The 15,634-nt window shown below is 42.5% G+C and overlaps 1 protein-coding gene across 1 annotated transcript in view; it reads right to left on the reverse strand.

Annotated features, from left to right (window-relative positions):
* Positions 1–878: 878 nt before the first annotated feature.
* Positions 879–15,634, reverse strand: part of LOC132870165 (thyrotropin-releasing hormone-degrading ectoenzyme-like) — a 107,395-nt gene continuing 92,639 nt past the window's right edge. The window contains exons 13-19 of the mRNA XM_060903735.1: positions 9,785–9,932; positions 5,334–5,431; positions 5,072–5,179; positions 2,557–2,724; positions 1,735–1,875; positions 1,561–1,642; positions 879–1,062 (exon numbers count right to left, since the gene is read on the reverse strand). Coding sequence (XP_060759718.1) covers positions 916–1,062; positions 1,561–1,642; positions 1,735–1,875; positions 2,557–2,724; positions 5,072–5,179; positions 5,334–5,431; positions 9,785–9,932 — 892 coding nt within the window. The 3' untranslated portion in view covers positions 879–915. The remainder of the gene's footprint in view (positions 1,063–1,560; positions 1,643–1,734; positions 1,876–2,556; positions 2,725–5,071; positions 5,180–5,333; positions 5,432–9,784; positions 9,933–15,634) is intronic.

Consider the following 15,634-nt stretch of genomic DNA (forward strand, 5'->3'; position numbering starts at 1 on the left):
ACTGAAGTTTTCTATAACAGTTTACATTAATGCATTCAAATATTTACATGTTATGTTTCCATAGTAACAGCCTGTGTAAGATATGGTTCTGTTTTTTGTGAAATATGTAATGTTCATGAAAGGAGTCTCCAGTGCCAGTGCTTTGTGACAGTCAGGGGTAACTTTAAATGAACTTTGTGTAAAAAAAAAAAAAAGAATGAATGAATGAATGTTTATATCTGTGATAATGTAGAAGAGAACTGGAAGAAACTTGTTTCATGGAATGTTAAATGTAACTATAAATGGATAAAAATTATGATGTGTCAAACCTTAGTTAATAAAATTGCTGTGGTGTTAAAGGAACAATACACTTGGACACATGCTGTTGTAGGAAAAGCATCAACTTCCAGGTGAATTTTATTTGTGTGATGTTGTTGTGAGTGCATGTTTTTATTTTTAGCCTGGAATTTTATACACATCCTCCATCCACCAAAGGCAACAAATATCTTGATTCTTTCCTGATCTGTCTCCATGACAACCAGCCCTGGTTCATGAAACACATTTCTTCAAAATATTTATCCCATGTCATTGAGGGAGAAAGAACTAACGACACGGTGAGCAACAAAACACAACCACTTTATACACCAACGACCACATGACCACCCCCTGCTCTCCTCCTGCTGCTTTCTATGCGGTGAAGAAACTTCACTTGTGTCCTTCATGCATTAAAATAAAAAAAAGAAAACAGGTGAAGGAGAGTAGAGATAACAAGCATCATGCAACTCATGTCAACTTTGTCTATCTTCGTCCTGCTCGTTCCTGTTCAGGCAGGAAACAGAAGAAGTTTCCAGATGATCAGGGTGTAAAGTCACGTCTTGTCTCATCCTCTTCTCTCGGCTATAAATGTGTGATTGAGGCTCCACGCTGCTCTGATCTTTAGCCACTGCCAAATTTCCTCAGCCACTGGAAGAAGCGCTGTCCGTAAAGCTCGTGCCATTTCACGTTGGCCCGGACGACCTCCAGTGCTCGGGAGAAGGCAGACACAGAACGTCCAGCAGCTCTCATCTGGATGAAGTCCTTCAGCTGAGGACAGAAAAACGGAAGCAGGAAGAGTCTCAGTGAGTTTCAACAACATCCTGAAACTGGGATCAGGAGGAAAAATATGTTATGTTACATTAGGCCCTTAAAGAGCTTCGTTTCTCCTGATGATTCCTGACAAAACCATTCAAATGTGGCAAGAGTGACGAAAGAGACAGGAATGTGAATGTGACCTCAGCCTCTGCACTGTATCATGTGTGTGTGTGTGCACGTGTAATTGCTTTAGCATTAACACTTTAGTTGTAAAGCCATTTCCTGTCTTCCATTAATGCTGATCGTGCAAAAAGGCTGTAAAGTCTTGGCTCACGTGTCTCTGTCTCTTTAAGAAAACGTGTGAAAGGTGAAGTGAGATCGCAGCTCTGTGGAAAAACGCAGCAGCTTTTGGGTTCACGGTGAACTAAAGTTACGTCTGTAGCTGTTAGCCACTAGCTGTGATACAAGTGTGTGTGTGTGTGTGTGTGTGTGTGTTAGCTTTATTGTCACCTCATCCAGTTCTCTCTGTGTGTTGAGGAACTCTGTCACTCCACTGATTAATTTGGAGTTTAGAAATAAAGCCTCGCCGAACCTGCGCAGGAGGAGAGTCATGAGTCACAAAGCGCATACACACACACGCACACACACACACACACACACACACACGCGCACACACACACACACCTGGAGTTCAGCTTGTCCCACTTCTCCCTGAAGTATCTCCAGGCTAAATGGCGTGCGTGTGGGTTGCGGCCGACGTGGATGATGACGTCGATCAGGTCTTGATGCGGCACCAGGTCCGAGTTTAGAGACGCATTCAGCAGTCTGGAAAAAAAAGCCGCTGATTTTACACTCGCGAGAACATGGGGTTTTGTTCACAAATTAGTTCTGAAGGAACGTGTTTGACAATTCAGGAACAAATGAACTCCTACACAGACACACACACACACACACACATAGCACTAAGACTGTTCTCCTTCATGTGTCACATTCTAGCTGGAGCTGCTAACACCATGTGAGGACACACTGATACACAGACATGTTACTCTTTTTAATACGTAATGCATCGTGAATAAGTTTCTTCCTGTTTTCCTTCCAGATGTGTGATGCACAGAAAAACATGCCGTCGCAGTGCAGCTGTTTCTGCATCTTTCCTCCATTTATTAGCTTTAAGCCTTATGCTAATTGCTAACACTGTTTTCACTTCTCAGTCAACTGTGCTGTGTTTAGACGTGTGGTCGAGTGAGATTATTCTGTTTCACACACGTATGAAATGTTTCTCATTTCCACATGCAGATTTATTTTCAGTGAAAGAGCACACGCTAGTCATCTGAACACTATAAAAGATGACTTGCTAACATTCCCTGTTGCTTCTCACTAGTCCTGATCTGAGTTTATTTTCAAATTAAAAATGTATTTCTGTGTGAAATCAGATCCTGTGGAGTGAAGCAGGAACATGGGGAAAGCCATAACATCACGATGAGACATGAGAAGAGAAATACGAGCCTGTGGAGCAGGAAGGTGTTGTCACTGCAGGTCAGGGCCTCCAGCAGGACCTTCTTCTCCAAGACGGCGGTGGAGGAGTGAAATTTCATCCACATGAACTCCCACACGTCCTCGTCCATCAGAGACACGCCCGTGCAGTACACCACGTCACGTATGCTGGGGGGAATCCTGCAAGGGGCGGGGCTTAGGTTACTACATCAATACAACATGGTGATTTCTCGATGATTTCATTGGAATGCATTACAGTTTCTATAGTAACAGCTCATTCACAGCAACTCGTAACAGCAGCAAAGTGTTTTCTATGTTACTTATGCTAATGCTATGTGCTGGTTAATCGGCTGTTGTGTTTTAGCTGTGAGCAGATTGAAGGATTTTCAGTAGAAATAAACACTTTGCTTTTTATATCTGCACTGACAGTGAGGGAGCGAGAGGTCACATAAATATTCAGCATTCAGTGGTCAAACATTTCTGCCCACACTGCTCTGTGTGTGTGTGTGTGTGTGTGTGTGTGTGAGAGAGAGAAAGCATTTCAGTTTAATTTACAGCTCTAACATTATAACATTGTTTCATAATTAATTCTACAGGAAGTGACGGCTTTTAAAAATATTTTTTGTCCACAGCAGAGCTTCAAAAAAAAAAAAAAAGACTTTTCACAAAAGTGCTGAGACACCTCAAGGGCTTTTTAATCACTGAACCAATCAGATCACAAGCTGGGGGACAAGCGAATGAAACAAAATGGAGGACGATGTGACAAACCTTAATCCTGTTAGTGAGTGATTAAATAAAGATTGGATTAAATCTAATCTGCATAACTGATCATAATAAATCTGATCAAGAGCCCAGGCTGGGCGAGTTAGTCAGTCAGTCAGTTAGTTAGTTAGCTGATCCGAGCGAGGACCAGGAACAGTGTTGCTATGGTTACAGTGTGCCAAGCCAAATCTCGTTCAATGGTCGTGTCTCGTCCTCCTGAACCTCGTCTCCTCGACTCGCCCTGATTTCAGGGGAAAATTGAAACATTTTTCATCGCATCACTAAAGCAGTAAGTTGTGATTTTCAGCTGTTCAGTTGCTGCCTTTTAACACATTTCAGCATTTCAGCTCTTTATTTTATCCACAAGAGAGAAGCTCAGTGTGGAGTCTCCATCAGAAAGACGTTTATGGACACAGAGAAACTGGGAGACTGCGGCTGTAATCTTTCTGTAAACAAACATGCAGAACAGCAGGGCCGCGTCTACAGCTCTGATGGGAGGAAAAGTAAGCACACCGTCGTTTGGGCTCCTGCAGGAAATCCAGCTTTTATCATCATCACACATTACTACAGAAGAACCTCGATGAGTTTCAGCCTCAAGAGGAAAAAAATCCTCCACTGAGAGTGAAGAGGAGAATCACTGATGGAGGAAGAGAAGGAGAGGATGAAGGAGGAAGTGAAGAACATGTAAAAGAGAGAATGAAGGAGGAAGTGAAAAAGAAGCCTGTTCCAGAAGAAGATCAGTGAGTTTCAGCCTCAGCACAAAACCCTGCGATGCTGTGAGAGCCGAGGAGAGAAAATGAGGAAGTTGGGAAGAGGGAGTGTGGTAGAGGAGGTGCGGAAGAGGAAATGTGGAAGAGGAAGCGTGGTAGAGGAAGCGTGGTAGAGGAAGCGTGGTAGAGGAAGTGCAGTAGAGGAAGTGGAGAAGAGGATGTGCAGTAGAGGAGGTGCAGTAGAGGAAGTGCAGTAGATGAACTGCAGAATCTGCAGTGATGTTGTATTTGGAAGTTCAGTTCTAATCCATGCTCCTGTAGAACTTCAGTGTCGTGTGGCTCCAACAACATTCTCATTCATCAACATGGAGGAAGATTCAGTGATGGAGTTTTGGGAATTTCAGGATTGGAGCTGCAACTCTTTATTAAATACTGAATCAGGACTGTTTATTTTATTCTGCGCTGCATAAAGACACAGTAGGACATGGTGTGGTGAAGGACAAACAAGAATGAGTGAAACAGCAGCTCAGGGCTTTCCACAGAGAGGCACAGATGAAAAACCTCAGCAGTGACGTGTTCAGTGATCAACTGGAGATTTGATCATGATTTCAACATGGATTTCTAACAGTCTCATATGTCTCGAACACGATCCCGTCAGCTCCGATTTCCTCATTACAGAGTGTGTGTGTGTGTGTGTGTGTGTGTGTGTAACACTGTGTGTTTATGAGGATGTTCAGGGAAAAAACTATTAGATGAACAAACAGGTGTTGCCATGGAGACATGGCAGACTGCAAGGACAGAGTAAGAGTGTGTGTGATTCCTGAGTGAGTTTCATTGATCAGATCTCAAACTTTAAACACACACACACACTAATACACCACGTCATCACATAGCAAAATCAATAGAGGTTTTGTGGCAATCAATGAAATGATACGTAACTGATGGAGAGGCTTAAGAGCTTTATTGTGTGTGTATTGCAAGCTAAAACAGTTTGTGTGTGTGTGTGTGTGTGTGTGTGTGTGTGTGTGTGTGTGTGTGTGTGTGTGTGTGCACACCTGTTCTTGTTGCTGGAGATCCACTCAGAGACGAGTGACATGGCCTGATGGTGACAGTGTTTATTCCCAAAACTACAGGCCAACATGATCACCTCCCTCTGGAGCTCACTGGAGGAGGAAGAGACGTCGAGGATGATGGAGGTGATAAGTTGAAGGAGAGGCAGAAGAGATGATATAAAAGAGAAGCTAAACTGTCTCACTTTTAACAGCGATGACTCTCTCACACACACACACACACACACACACACACACACACACTCACTCAGTGTGATAGGTGGCCTGCTTGAAGGGGTCACCCATTTTCACCCTTGGCCAGTCGAGCTTATGATACTTCAGTTCCACCTGCTTCAACACATAACTCTGATCACAGAGCACACACACACACACACACACACACACACACACACACACACACACACACACACACACACATTAATCAGCCGAAAGCACAATCGAAGCTGTTTGTTAGCAAATGCCCAATTTAGATTTGCACAATTGCACCATTTATATTGTGTGTGTGTGTGTGTGTGTGTGTGTGTCCCCCCAACATGGCGCCCACGCTGAGACAGGTGTAACCAAAGTTCCACCAGGTTACCTTAATATTCCTGCACACCCGTCGTAATTGCCATCATTAATGTAAGCGGATGTAAAATGCTCCATTTACTCATGAAAGGAGTCTTATACATATCTTGGACATAAATTTAATATCGTGGATGACTGGAATGAACAAGTGAATGAAATAGTCTCTGAATACACTGAAAGGCTGCAGAAAATTGATGCCTCTTCTCTCCCATTGACCATGAAAGTTGAGATCATTAGGCAGATAGCCCTAGCGAATGTTCAACATCTCTTCGCCAATGTCCATATGCCACGGAAGGTTTTGCAGGATTTAAATAATAAAACTGTACAGGTAGTGAGAGGATGGCTTGGCCTGAGCACCCACACAACCCGCGACATTATCCATCATAGTAGATGCAAAGGGGGCTTGGGATTGCCGGATCTCGAGTGGACATACATCTCCACTAGGCTGGTCCATCTCCTGACCATGCTTAATAGTGATGATAACACCATCAGAGAAACGGCCAGAGCATCACTTCTTCTTGATTTGGAAAAGCGTAAAGTCCCTCTCACTCGAGAATCTGAACCCAGTTTTTTGGGCTTCCAAAAGAAGCAGAATAACAAATTGGACAGTAACAACATTGGTTTTGGGGTCAGGTCTGATTGGCCTGATCTCAGTGACCTGTGCAACTGGACAGGAGTTAACCTACAGTGGGTATAAGCAGATACCACACCTGTGGTTCCTTCAGAAGCGGTAATTAAAGACAAAAACATCTCTGTGAGCACGACTATATTGGAGAATGGACTTCATCACGTAATTACACCTCCTTCTACACGGGCATTCTTGATGTCAGTTAAACATAGACAACGCCAGAAACGCTGGACTGGGCTTAGACTACAGGGAAAGTTAGCTTGTCTTTCCTCAGCAGATCACTCAGTGTCTCACACTGTTCTTCAAAATGCCTCTATTGATGAGGATATCCAGATATTTACAGTTAAAGCCAGACTTCAGGTTCTACCAACTCAGCAAATCTTTCCATCTGGTTCCCTGACTCTTACCCTCCATTTTGTATTCATCATGGACAAGAATCTATGTCTCATATACTAAATGGTTGTAATCTTTATAAAAGACTGTATATCTCCAGACATGACAGGATTGTGGACATTATAACAAAAAATCTACCATCTATTTTTCTACATCCAGTTTCAATTCATAAAAAATACTTTGTTGAACCACAAATGTTCTCCCTATCTAGTGCAGATATGTTTATCAATATAAATGTTACCAGACCAGATATTGTCATTATCGATGAGAGTAAAATGAATGTGTTAATTCTGGAAGAAGGCTGTTGTTTCAATTCATATTTAGAAGAAACTTATTTAATGAAGCTTATGAAATACCAACCCCTTGTACAGCAAATTTCTGATTTTGGGTACAAATGTCAACTTCTTGTACTGATATTTGGCAGTCTGGGTCATATGCATAGGCTGGTCATTAGGGGTTTCAAGATAATTGGATTTTCAAAGGCGAGAGCAAAACAGTTGGATAAGTATTGTTCAGTCTCATCCATAATTGGAAGTCGTCATATTTGGAGGAGGAGATGCAGTGCTTACCCATAAGAACTGAAATGTTGCTGTTAAAGTGTAACTGATGAAATCACATATCAAGAACATGTCTGAGCAGATAATGCATCTGTTACATTTGTGTCCATATATATATATATGTGTGTGACCCCTTACCGAATCCAGGGACACATGTCGGCCGAAATGAAGCCGAGATAATCGCAAAAGAAGCATTTTTTTTCGAAATTTGTGATTTTTGTTTTTTTCCATCATGTGCAAGTTGAGATCTTGAAGAATGCAATCAGTATTTCAGATAATAGATTGTTTTGTTGGAAAAGCATACATTTTTTGTTGCAAATTGTCTCGTTTTTGTCAGGACTGTAGCCTGCTGGGGGGGTGTGGGTAAATTACCATATGGGCCATTCACATGATGATTTAAGGTGGGGTTTACATTAGACCGTATCAGCGGATCATCAGATTAACGTTTTTGAAACGATTAACATGCACACAGCAACACCAATACACGATTCGCCTGCACACAGCAACGCCAATACACAGATACGCTCGGCTCCGCAGGCATCCTGCGCTCCAAATCACTCCACCCTGAACAGCGAGTGCCCTCTGGAGGGTGTGCACTCCAGCCCTGCGTAGCTCACAGAGCGCGCGAGTGAAGTGCACGACCAGTAATTCGGGACTGAGCCGCTGTGTGTGTGCTCTCAGTGCATATCGGGTATGTGCGTCACTTACCACTTGCAAGTGGAAGGATAGCAAGCCTAAAGACAATCATAACTACACAATGGGCAGTATTTGCATCAGTATTTGCAGTATTTTCATACTTTTATACTCTTTAATGAAAGGTGATACAAGGCGGAAGTCCGCGCCATTTTTCAGCAGTCGCGTCACATGACCAACGCCAGCGAATCAGGAAGGTGGATGTCACAGTGACGTTGTCCAATGACGACGCCAGCTAGAGCTCAGCACAGCATATCCGCGTATTCTCAATGTTTACACAGCACCGGACCAGACACGATCTGGATTGAATACGTGGACACTGGCGGATTCCTGTTTCCCGGCGTTTCCAGGCGGTTTAATGTAAACGGACAGTGCATCTGTGAAGAAAACGAGACAGATACGGTCTAATGTAAACTTGGCCTAAGTCTTTTGTTTTTTTTTTTCCGCGAATCAGCTGTATGATCCGAGCTGAGCGCATGGCTACTTAACTGCATACAGGCGTGTGATTTCACTATGGAATGAGTTACTAAACAGAGCGCAGAGGAGCTGACACACATCGGAGATCACCATTTCTAGCAAAAAAAAAAGGCAACCTCGTTTTCCAGATTGAATGGAATACTTGAATGATCGGATGATACACGGACCGTTCTAGGATTACATTCCATCGGAGGCATTGGTGTGTGCAAGGCGCCGTTTCTCTTTCTGATGGGGTAAGTTTATTAATCTAAGGCTGTGTGGTTATTTTTGCATGTAACGGAGAGTGTTGTGGTTTGGTTAAGCCTAGGTCACAACCGGACGTACGATTTTTTGGCCGCGTGATTTTTGGCGTTTCCCAAATCGCTGCGTTTTTTTTTTTTGTTCATGGAGAAAGACGTGTGTTGGCCGTAAGTTTGTCTTGCAACCTGAAAAAAATGTAAGCGCTCGTAGAGTTTGTTTGACATGACAAAGAACCTCTGCGGCCGGTCTGCGGCTCGAAAATCAGCACATCACACGCGCGCTCTCGTGCTTTTCACACGCGCGCTCTCATGCGTTTCATGCGTGCTCTCCGTGTGTTTCTTGCGTTTTTTGCGTGTAGACCGGCTGTAGGAGCGCGTACGGTACGGCCGGTTGTGACCGAGGCTTTACATGAAACTAGTGTTGTGTTAGTTGTGTCATCATCGTGCTATCTTTCTTTCTTACGGTGTGAGTAATTTTTCAACCACAAAATGTTAAAGTATACTTTAGGACTTATTTTTGTACTTCATAATTGTGTTGGGCATACTTTGCATGGAAGGAAAATTGACATGGTGATCTTTGTTTACATGAAAGTAGTATCGTGCTAGCTCATAGGGGGTAGGGCTTTCCTTAATGTCATGCAAATAAGCACCATTATGTGCCCGCCCTACACCCAGAGTAGCTGAGAAGGAAAACTTTGAGGGCGATTTTCTCCCTTTTCTGTTTTAAGAAGTATACACTTTCAAAAGGCCACACATTCTTCAAATATTGTCAGATCTCCACATGAAAGGCATCATTGGAAAGCTTAGAAACTGTACTTTCTGAATCTGTCAATAACTCAAAATGCCCCCGGGCCGACATGTGTTCCTGGATTCTGTGATCTGCCACATATATATATATATATATATATATATATATATATATATATATATATATATATATATATAATTGTGGACTTAAATAAAGAAGTATACTGTGTGTGTGTGTGTGTGTGTGTCACAGCAGGTAATGTTATGGCCAATTTAGCGCCACTCATCTCCTTCAGGCTCTTTCACTGAGACGAGGGAACAATTAAAATTATATTACAATTAGATCCTCATGTAAACTGGAATACACACACACACACATTGATGGAGCTTCACCTACACTAAAGAGATTGTAGTCCTCGGTGCGGTCCAGCAGTTTGTCCAGCTGGTACAGCGCTCTGCTCACTGCATGCCAGGGCAGGAACTCATCCTCCTTAGACAGGTAACAGATGATCTGCAGTGGGAGGTTCTGAGGGAGATAGCCAGCTCTGCGTGCATGCACACACACACACACACACAAGGTTTAAAGAGGATTAACAGTAATGGAACGACCCTTCATATAGTTCTGATGTAAATACACAGCTATAAAACCATGACTGTGATGACACTGACTGTGACACGTCTTTCTCCCTTCAACGCTTACAGAACAAAATGGCTGCTGTTTCGTCCTGACAGGTTCATTTCTTGCTCGGCTTCTTTGCTGACAGACATGTGGCTGTTTGAACGTTCACAAAAACAGCTCGTGTTTTATCAGTATTTACATCATAACACACATTAATGTAGGTTTATAGTCGTGTATGAAGCTTTACAGGAAAATCACAGAGACAGAAAGCAGCTTCTTGTGTAAGACCACAGTCCTGTTCACTCTACATGAATCTATAAAACATCAGAGGCTCACAGAATGAAAGGTGCAGCACTAAAAGTAAAGATCAAACCCCATCCAGTGTCACTGAGAGCAGCAAATCAAACCCAAGGGAATGTTTCAGGGCCTTTTTGAGATTGATTGATTCAAACCAGGTGCAGAATTTGGACCTTCAGATCAGACACTACGTCTCTTCCATCCATCTGAGGTACAGCTCTCCACAGCCTCGAGCTTTTCAGAGACTGAGGAAGCAGGAGGTTGTGTAGCACAGCGCAGGAGGAACAGCTTCACACTCTCACTGGAGTACAGTTTTTTCAGCTGACTAGAACAACACTACATCACCCTCATGAACAATCACGTCCAAACATCTGAGTCCATCACCCACTTCACAACATCTTCAGCTTAGCTAGTTAAAGCTAGTTAACCTTATCACACTTCACCACAGTCAGCTAACACACTTCCACCTGCTCACTCCAGGTAGCTAGTAACATCTATGTTATAATTTGTTTTAGCATCGTTCTTTTGCTGAGAGAGAGACAGGAAGATAATTTCCCCTGAAATGATACCGTCTCATTTCCCGCTGTGTCTGAGTCACAGTTTATCAGTCAGGAAAATACTTTTATTTTCTACATTCTGGCTCAATTATAATTCTGGGCAAATAAACCATCACCATCTAATTAACTGCATATTGATTAAAAGCACAAAATCCAGCAAAAAGCCCATAAACACTCGGACACACTCCAAGTTTTTCTAATAAAAATTGTGCAGTTTAATGAACCAAAGAAGTTTCTAGTTTTGTGTCAGAAATCAGTCCAGTCTGAAATCGTCACATCATCCAGAAACATGACGGTGCCTTTAGAATGTGGATAAACTACACGTCTCAGTCAATCTGTCATTCTCTCCTCAGATATTCACTTTTGTTCTTTAAATTAGTTTTTTTTATTAATTATTGATCATAACAAAGAAGAATAAACCTTTTTTCTCTCAGAGTTTCTGAATAAAAGTACAATTAAAAGTGTTTTAATTAAAATCTTAATAATAAATAATATTACATGAGAGGAGAGGTACAGCAGTTCTCTGTGTGTGTGTGTGTGTGTGTGTGTGTGTGTGTGTGTGTGTGTCTGAGTTTCACAGATGTCCAATAAATTCTGCTGTTGTTGTCATTAATTACCCAGAATCCCTCACTCACCATGAACTTTAAAGACAGATGATGAAACCGTGACTTTAAAGCGGTACTGTATTAAAGACAGAGTGAACGTTCTCCTGTATAAAGTGTTTCTTGTTCTGTTTTTTCATCTTCATCACTCAGTAAAGTTGTGTCTCGTTCATTCAGCTGATCTGTTCCGAGGAATTTATTCTTCAAACTCATCGTCTGTTCAGCCTTCAGTTATTTCACTCAACTCAAAGTGAAAGAGGAACAGGGATAGAAGTGTGGTTTGGTCAGTGGGGACAGGATCGGGGGACATGACAAAGTCGTTCAGCTCCTGATTACTGGAGACTCTATGTTCTGAACATTGGAGCGATTTCAGCTCTAACAATCCTGACCAAACTCATCAGCTCATTTACAAGGCACGGAGCTGAATCATGCATGTTTGAGATGGGAAAATGAAAACATTTCAGGTCTCAGAAGAGTGAAAAAATAATTGAAATGCAGAAACATATTAAACTTTAACAGGATTTTGTGCAGTTTTCAGCACAAGGAGGCACAATCTCCGACCCAGAGCTGGATTTCTACTGTTTATCTCTGTGTGTCCAATCATTTCTGAATTATTTACCTTTTTTGCCTGGTGAGAACATCGTCAGAAAATGTGTGTGTGTGTCTGTCTGTCTGTTAAAATCATTTGAACTGAGCTCCTGATGTCCTTAATAAAAAGTCATGAACTCCTGAATTTCCTTGTAATTATTTCCTCATTAAAGTTTCTCATCTCATTATCTCTAGCCGCTTTATCCTTCTACAGGGTCGCAGGCGAGCTGGAGCCTATCCCAGCTGACTACGGGCGAAAGGCGGGGTACACCCTGGACAAGTCGCCAGGTCATCACAGGGCTGACACATAGACACAGACAACCATTCACACTCACATTCACACCTACGCTCAATTTAGAGTCACCAGTTAACCTAACCTGCATGTCTTTGGACTGTGGGGGAAACCGGAGCACCCGGAGGAAACCCATGCGGACACGGGGAGAACATGCAAACTCCGCACAGAAAGGCCCTCACCGGCCGCGGGGCTCGAACCCAGGACCTTCTTGCTGTGAGGCGACAGCGCTAACCACTACACCACCGTGCCGCCCCTCATTAAAGATTTGCAGAGTTTAAAGACGTTCATTAAGTCGCGTCATCAGCGCGAGTGTAAATGACAAAAAGAATCCTCATTGTTCATTAAAGTGAATCTAATAAAGTCCTCAAACCTGTTTCTGTTAAACACACACACACACACACACACACACACACACACACACACACACACACACGAAGATAAATTCATCACCAAAATGTTAAAATCTGATCTAAAACACACAACAAAGCCAAACTGACAGCAAGTGTTCTCCTCCTCACTTAAGCGTAAAATTAATTAAATGAAATGGTGTTAAACGTCATTACTGGAGTGTGGGAAATTTCCCCGGAGCTGCAGAAGTATTTAATCAGGTGCTCATGCTCAAGGGGATTCTATTGTTATTCATACCTGCAACTTTTCATTATCACTTTAATTTACACAAAAGTACGCGAGTGTATGATCAACAACAACAGGAAGCTTCTCTGAATATTCACACACACACACACACACACACACACACACACACACACACACACATAGCATGCCAAGTCCATAAATACCAATAATGATGTGGATAGGTGCAGCTGTGAGCTTTAATAACACACACTGGTAATATTCCATCAAACCACCAGCAACGAGCTGCATTTAATCTTCTGCTGCTACGGAATCAAACAGCAAAACAAGCCGAGAGATCCGAACAACAATGAGGCACGCTTTTACTCCTACAACTTCATGCTTAAAGATTTATTCTCACCTTTTATTTATTTCCCTTATAAATAATGACTATTGTACAGGAAATGAGAGTATAAATAAATAAAATGTGTAGGGAATGAAATGAAGTTTTGGTCTGAGGGAGAGGAGTTCCTCAGGGCTCAGTACTTGGCTCTGTTGCCCCTTTTCCACCAAATCAGTTCCAGCGCTGGTTTGGGGCCAGTGCTTAGTTTGGAACCGGGTTTTCTGTTTCCACTGACAAAGAACTGGCTCTGGGGCCAGAAAAACCGGTTCCAGGCTAGCGCCAACTCTTTGCTGGGCCAGAGGAAAGAACCACTTATTTCAGTGGGGGGGCGGAGTTGTTAAGACCAACAACAATAACAAGACCGCGAAAGATCGCCATTTTTAAGTGACGAGAAGCAGCAGCTGTACAAACGCAAATTCATCCATTATTATTATTGTTGTTGCTGCTGCTGCTTCTTCCGTGTTGTTTTTGCTTCGATATTCGCACCAAGGTTTATGCAAACGTAGCGACGTAACTGATGTATACAATGATGTAACTGACGTATACAGTGACGTAACTGACGTATATAGCGACGTAATGATGTGGCTTCCCTTAGCACCGCGAGCTATGGAAAAGCAAACTGGTTCTCAGCTGGCTCGCAAATTGAACGAGTTGTGAACCAGCACCAGCACTGGCCCCGAACCAGCCCTGGAACTGATTTGGTGGAAAAGGGGTATGTGTGATTGTAATCTATTCAGGGTTCTCTGTTCTTCTCTATTCAATCCACTGAGCGATTAAAGTTGGGGAGGAACTGTGGCCTGGGCTCTGTATTTTACACACCACCACCACTGTTTGTGTGTGTGTGTTAAACTGCTATCTGTCCCAGCATGAAACATATAGTGGTGTACGAGTCTCTCCATGTCAGAATGATTTACACTGGAGGTGAACTGCAGGGAAAAACACATCTGGCAGCTTCTGCTGTTTGTTTGTCGGCAGGAAGTGGAAAAGTGCTGGCGAAATAGAAAACGTCATCAGGAAATGTGATGGTGCCTTTAGAATACACAACTTAGTTCTCAGCAGTAGTTGTGTTTCCACAGATTCAGTTTTCTTTTTCAACACTACAGGAGACATCAACATCACTTCTGTCTCCTGATACAATTCCTACTCAGACCTCAACCTCATAACCTCTTTAAAACACGCCCACACACCCCGGTGGTTGTGTTTCACTTCCTTTGTATAAACTCGTTCCTCATGTAGGTAGAAAGGATGAAGGTGGAGGTGTGAAAGAGGACAGCTGCTGCCCCCCAGGGGATTAGTGATGCTCTGGTGAGGTTAAGGGAAGGTGTGGCTCGGAACAAGGTTTGCAGGCGCATGTTTCAATTTTTAATTATACATTTTTGGTCATTTTAGACATTAAATAAACTCACATTGGGAGAATAAAAAGGCTGAGGGACTGAAATTTACATTTACAAAACACACTGAGCTGTGCTGGACTTTGTTCTGCCTCTAGAGATGGAAATGTTTCGGTCCATCTAGCACATCAACATTGTTCAGCAGGATTACTTTCGATCAAAAGACATTTGTTTGATTGATGGGATTTGAGCAGGATTATTATTACTAAGGAAACTGTGTGTGTTTAGAGAATTACAGATGATCATTTCCTTCAGTATTATGAATTTTTCAGACTGGATTTAATTCCCAGTAATTCCCAGATAAAACTAATCCAGCTTGAATAAGGCTTCTGTTTAAACATGGCTTATTTGGTTAAAGGAGGAACTCGAATGCCATTTTACTTTTCCATTCAAAAAATAAATAACAGAGAGAGAGAGAGAGAGAGAGAGTCCAAAGTGAAATCAGATAAATCAGATCAAGAATTTCAGGAAAGTATATTAGCATTAGCAAAACTTCACACAGTTCTCAATTATCCCATCACTCCATCACTCATTCCTCTCCACCACTGGTCCCACTTCATCACTCAGTCTCTTCATAACTAATTCCTGTACATCACTCCATCTCTCCATCAAATGTTCCTCTCCATCACTTATTCCTCTACATCACTCCATCACTGGTCCCTCTTCATCACTTCAACACTCCATAATTCTTTCCTATCTTTCACACCCTCCCTTCATCACACATCCATCGTCATCCTGTGTTCACACATCACTTGTTTCTCTGCAACACTCCATCATTTTATCACTCCTCACTTGTCCCTCTCCTTCCCTCAATCACTCTGTCCATCTCTCTTTTCTCTCCATGACTTGTCCCCATCATCACTCCATTATACATCCCTCTCCATCCCTCCATCCCTTGCTCCTTAATCTCTCTCTGTTTAACACA

Source organism: Neoarius graeffei, chromosome 21 (genome assembly GCF_027579695.1).
Source record: "Neoarius graeffei isolate fNeoGra1 chromosome 21, fNeoGra1.pri, whole genome shotgun sequence".
NCBI classification, from domain to species: domain Eukaryota; kingdom Metazoa; phylum Chordata; class Actinopteri; order Siluriformes; family Ariidae; genus Neoarius; species Neoarius graeffei.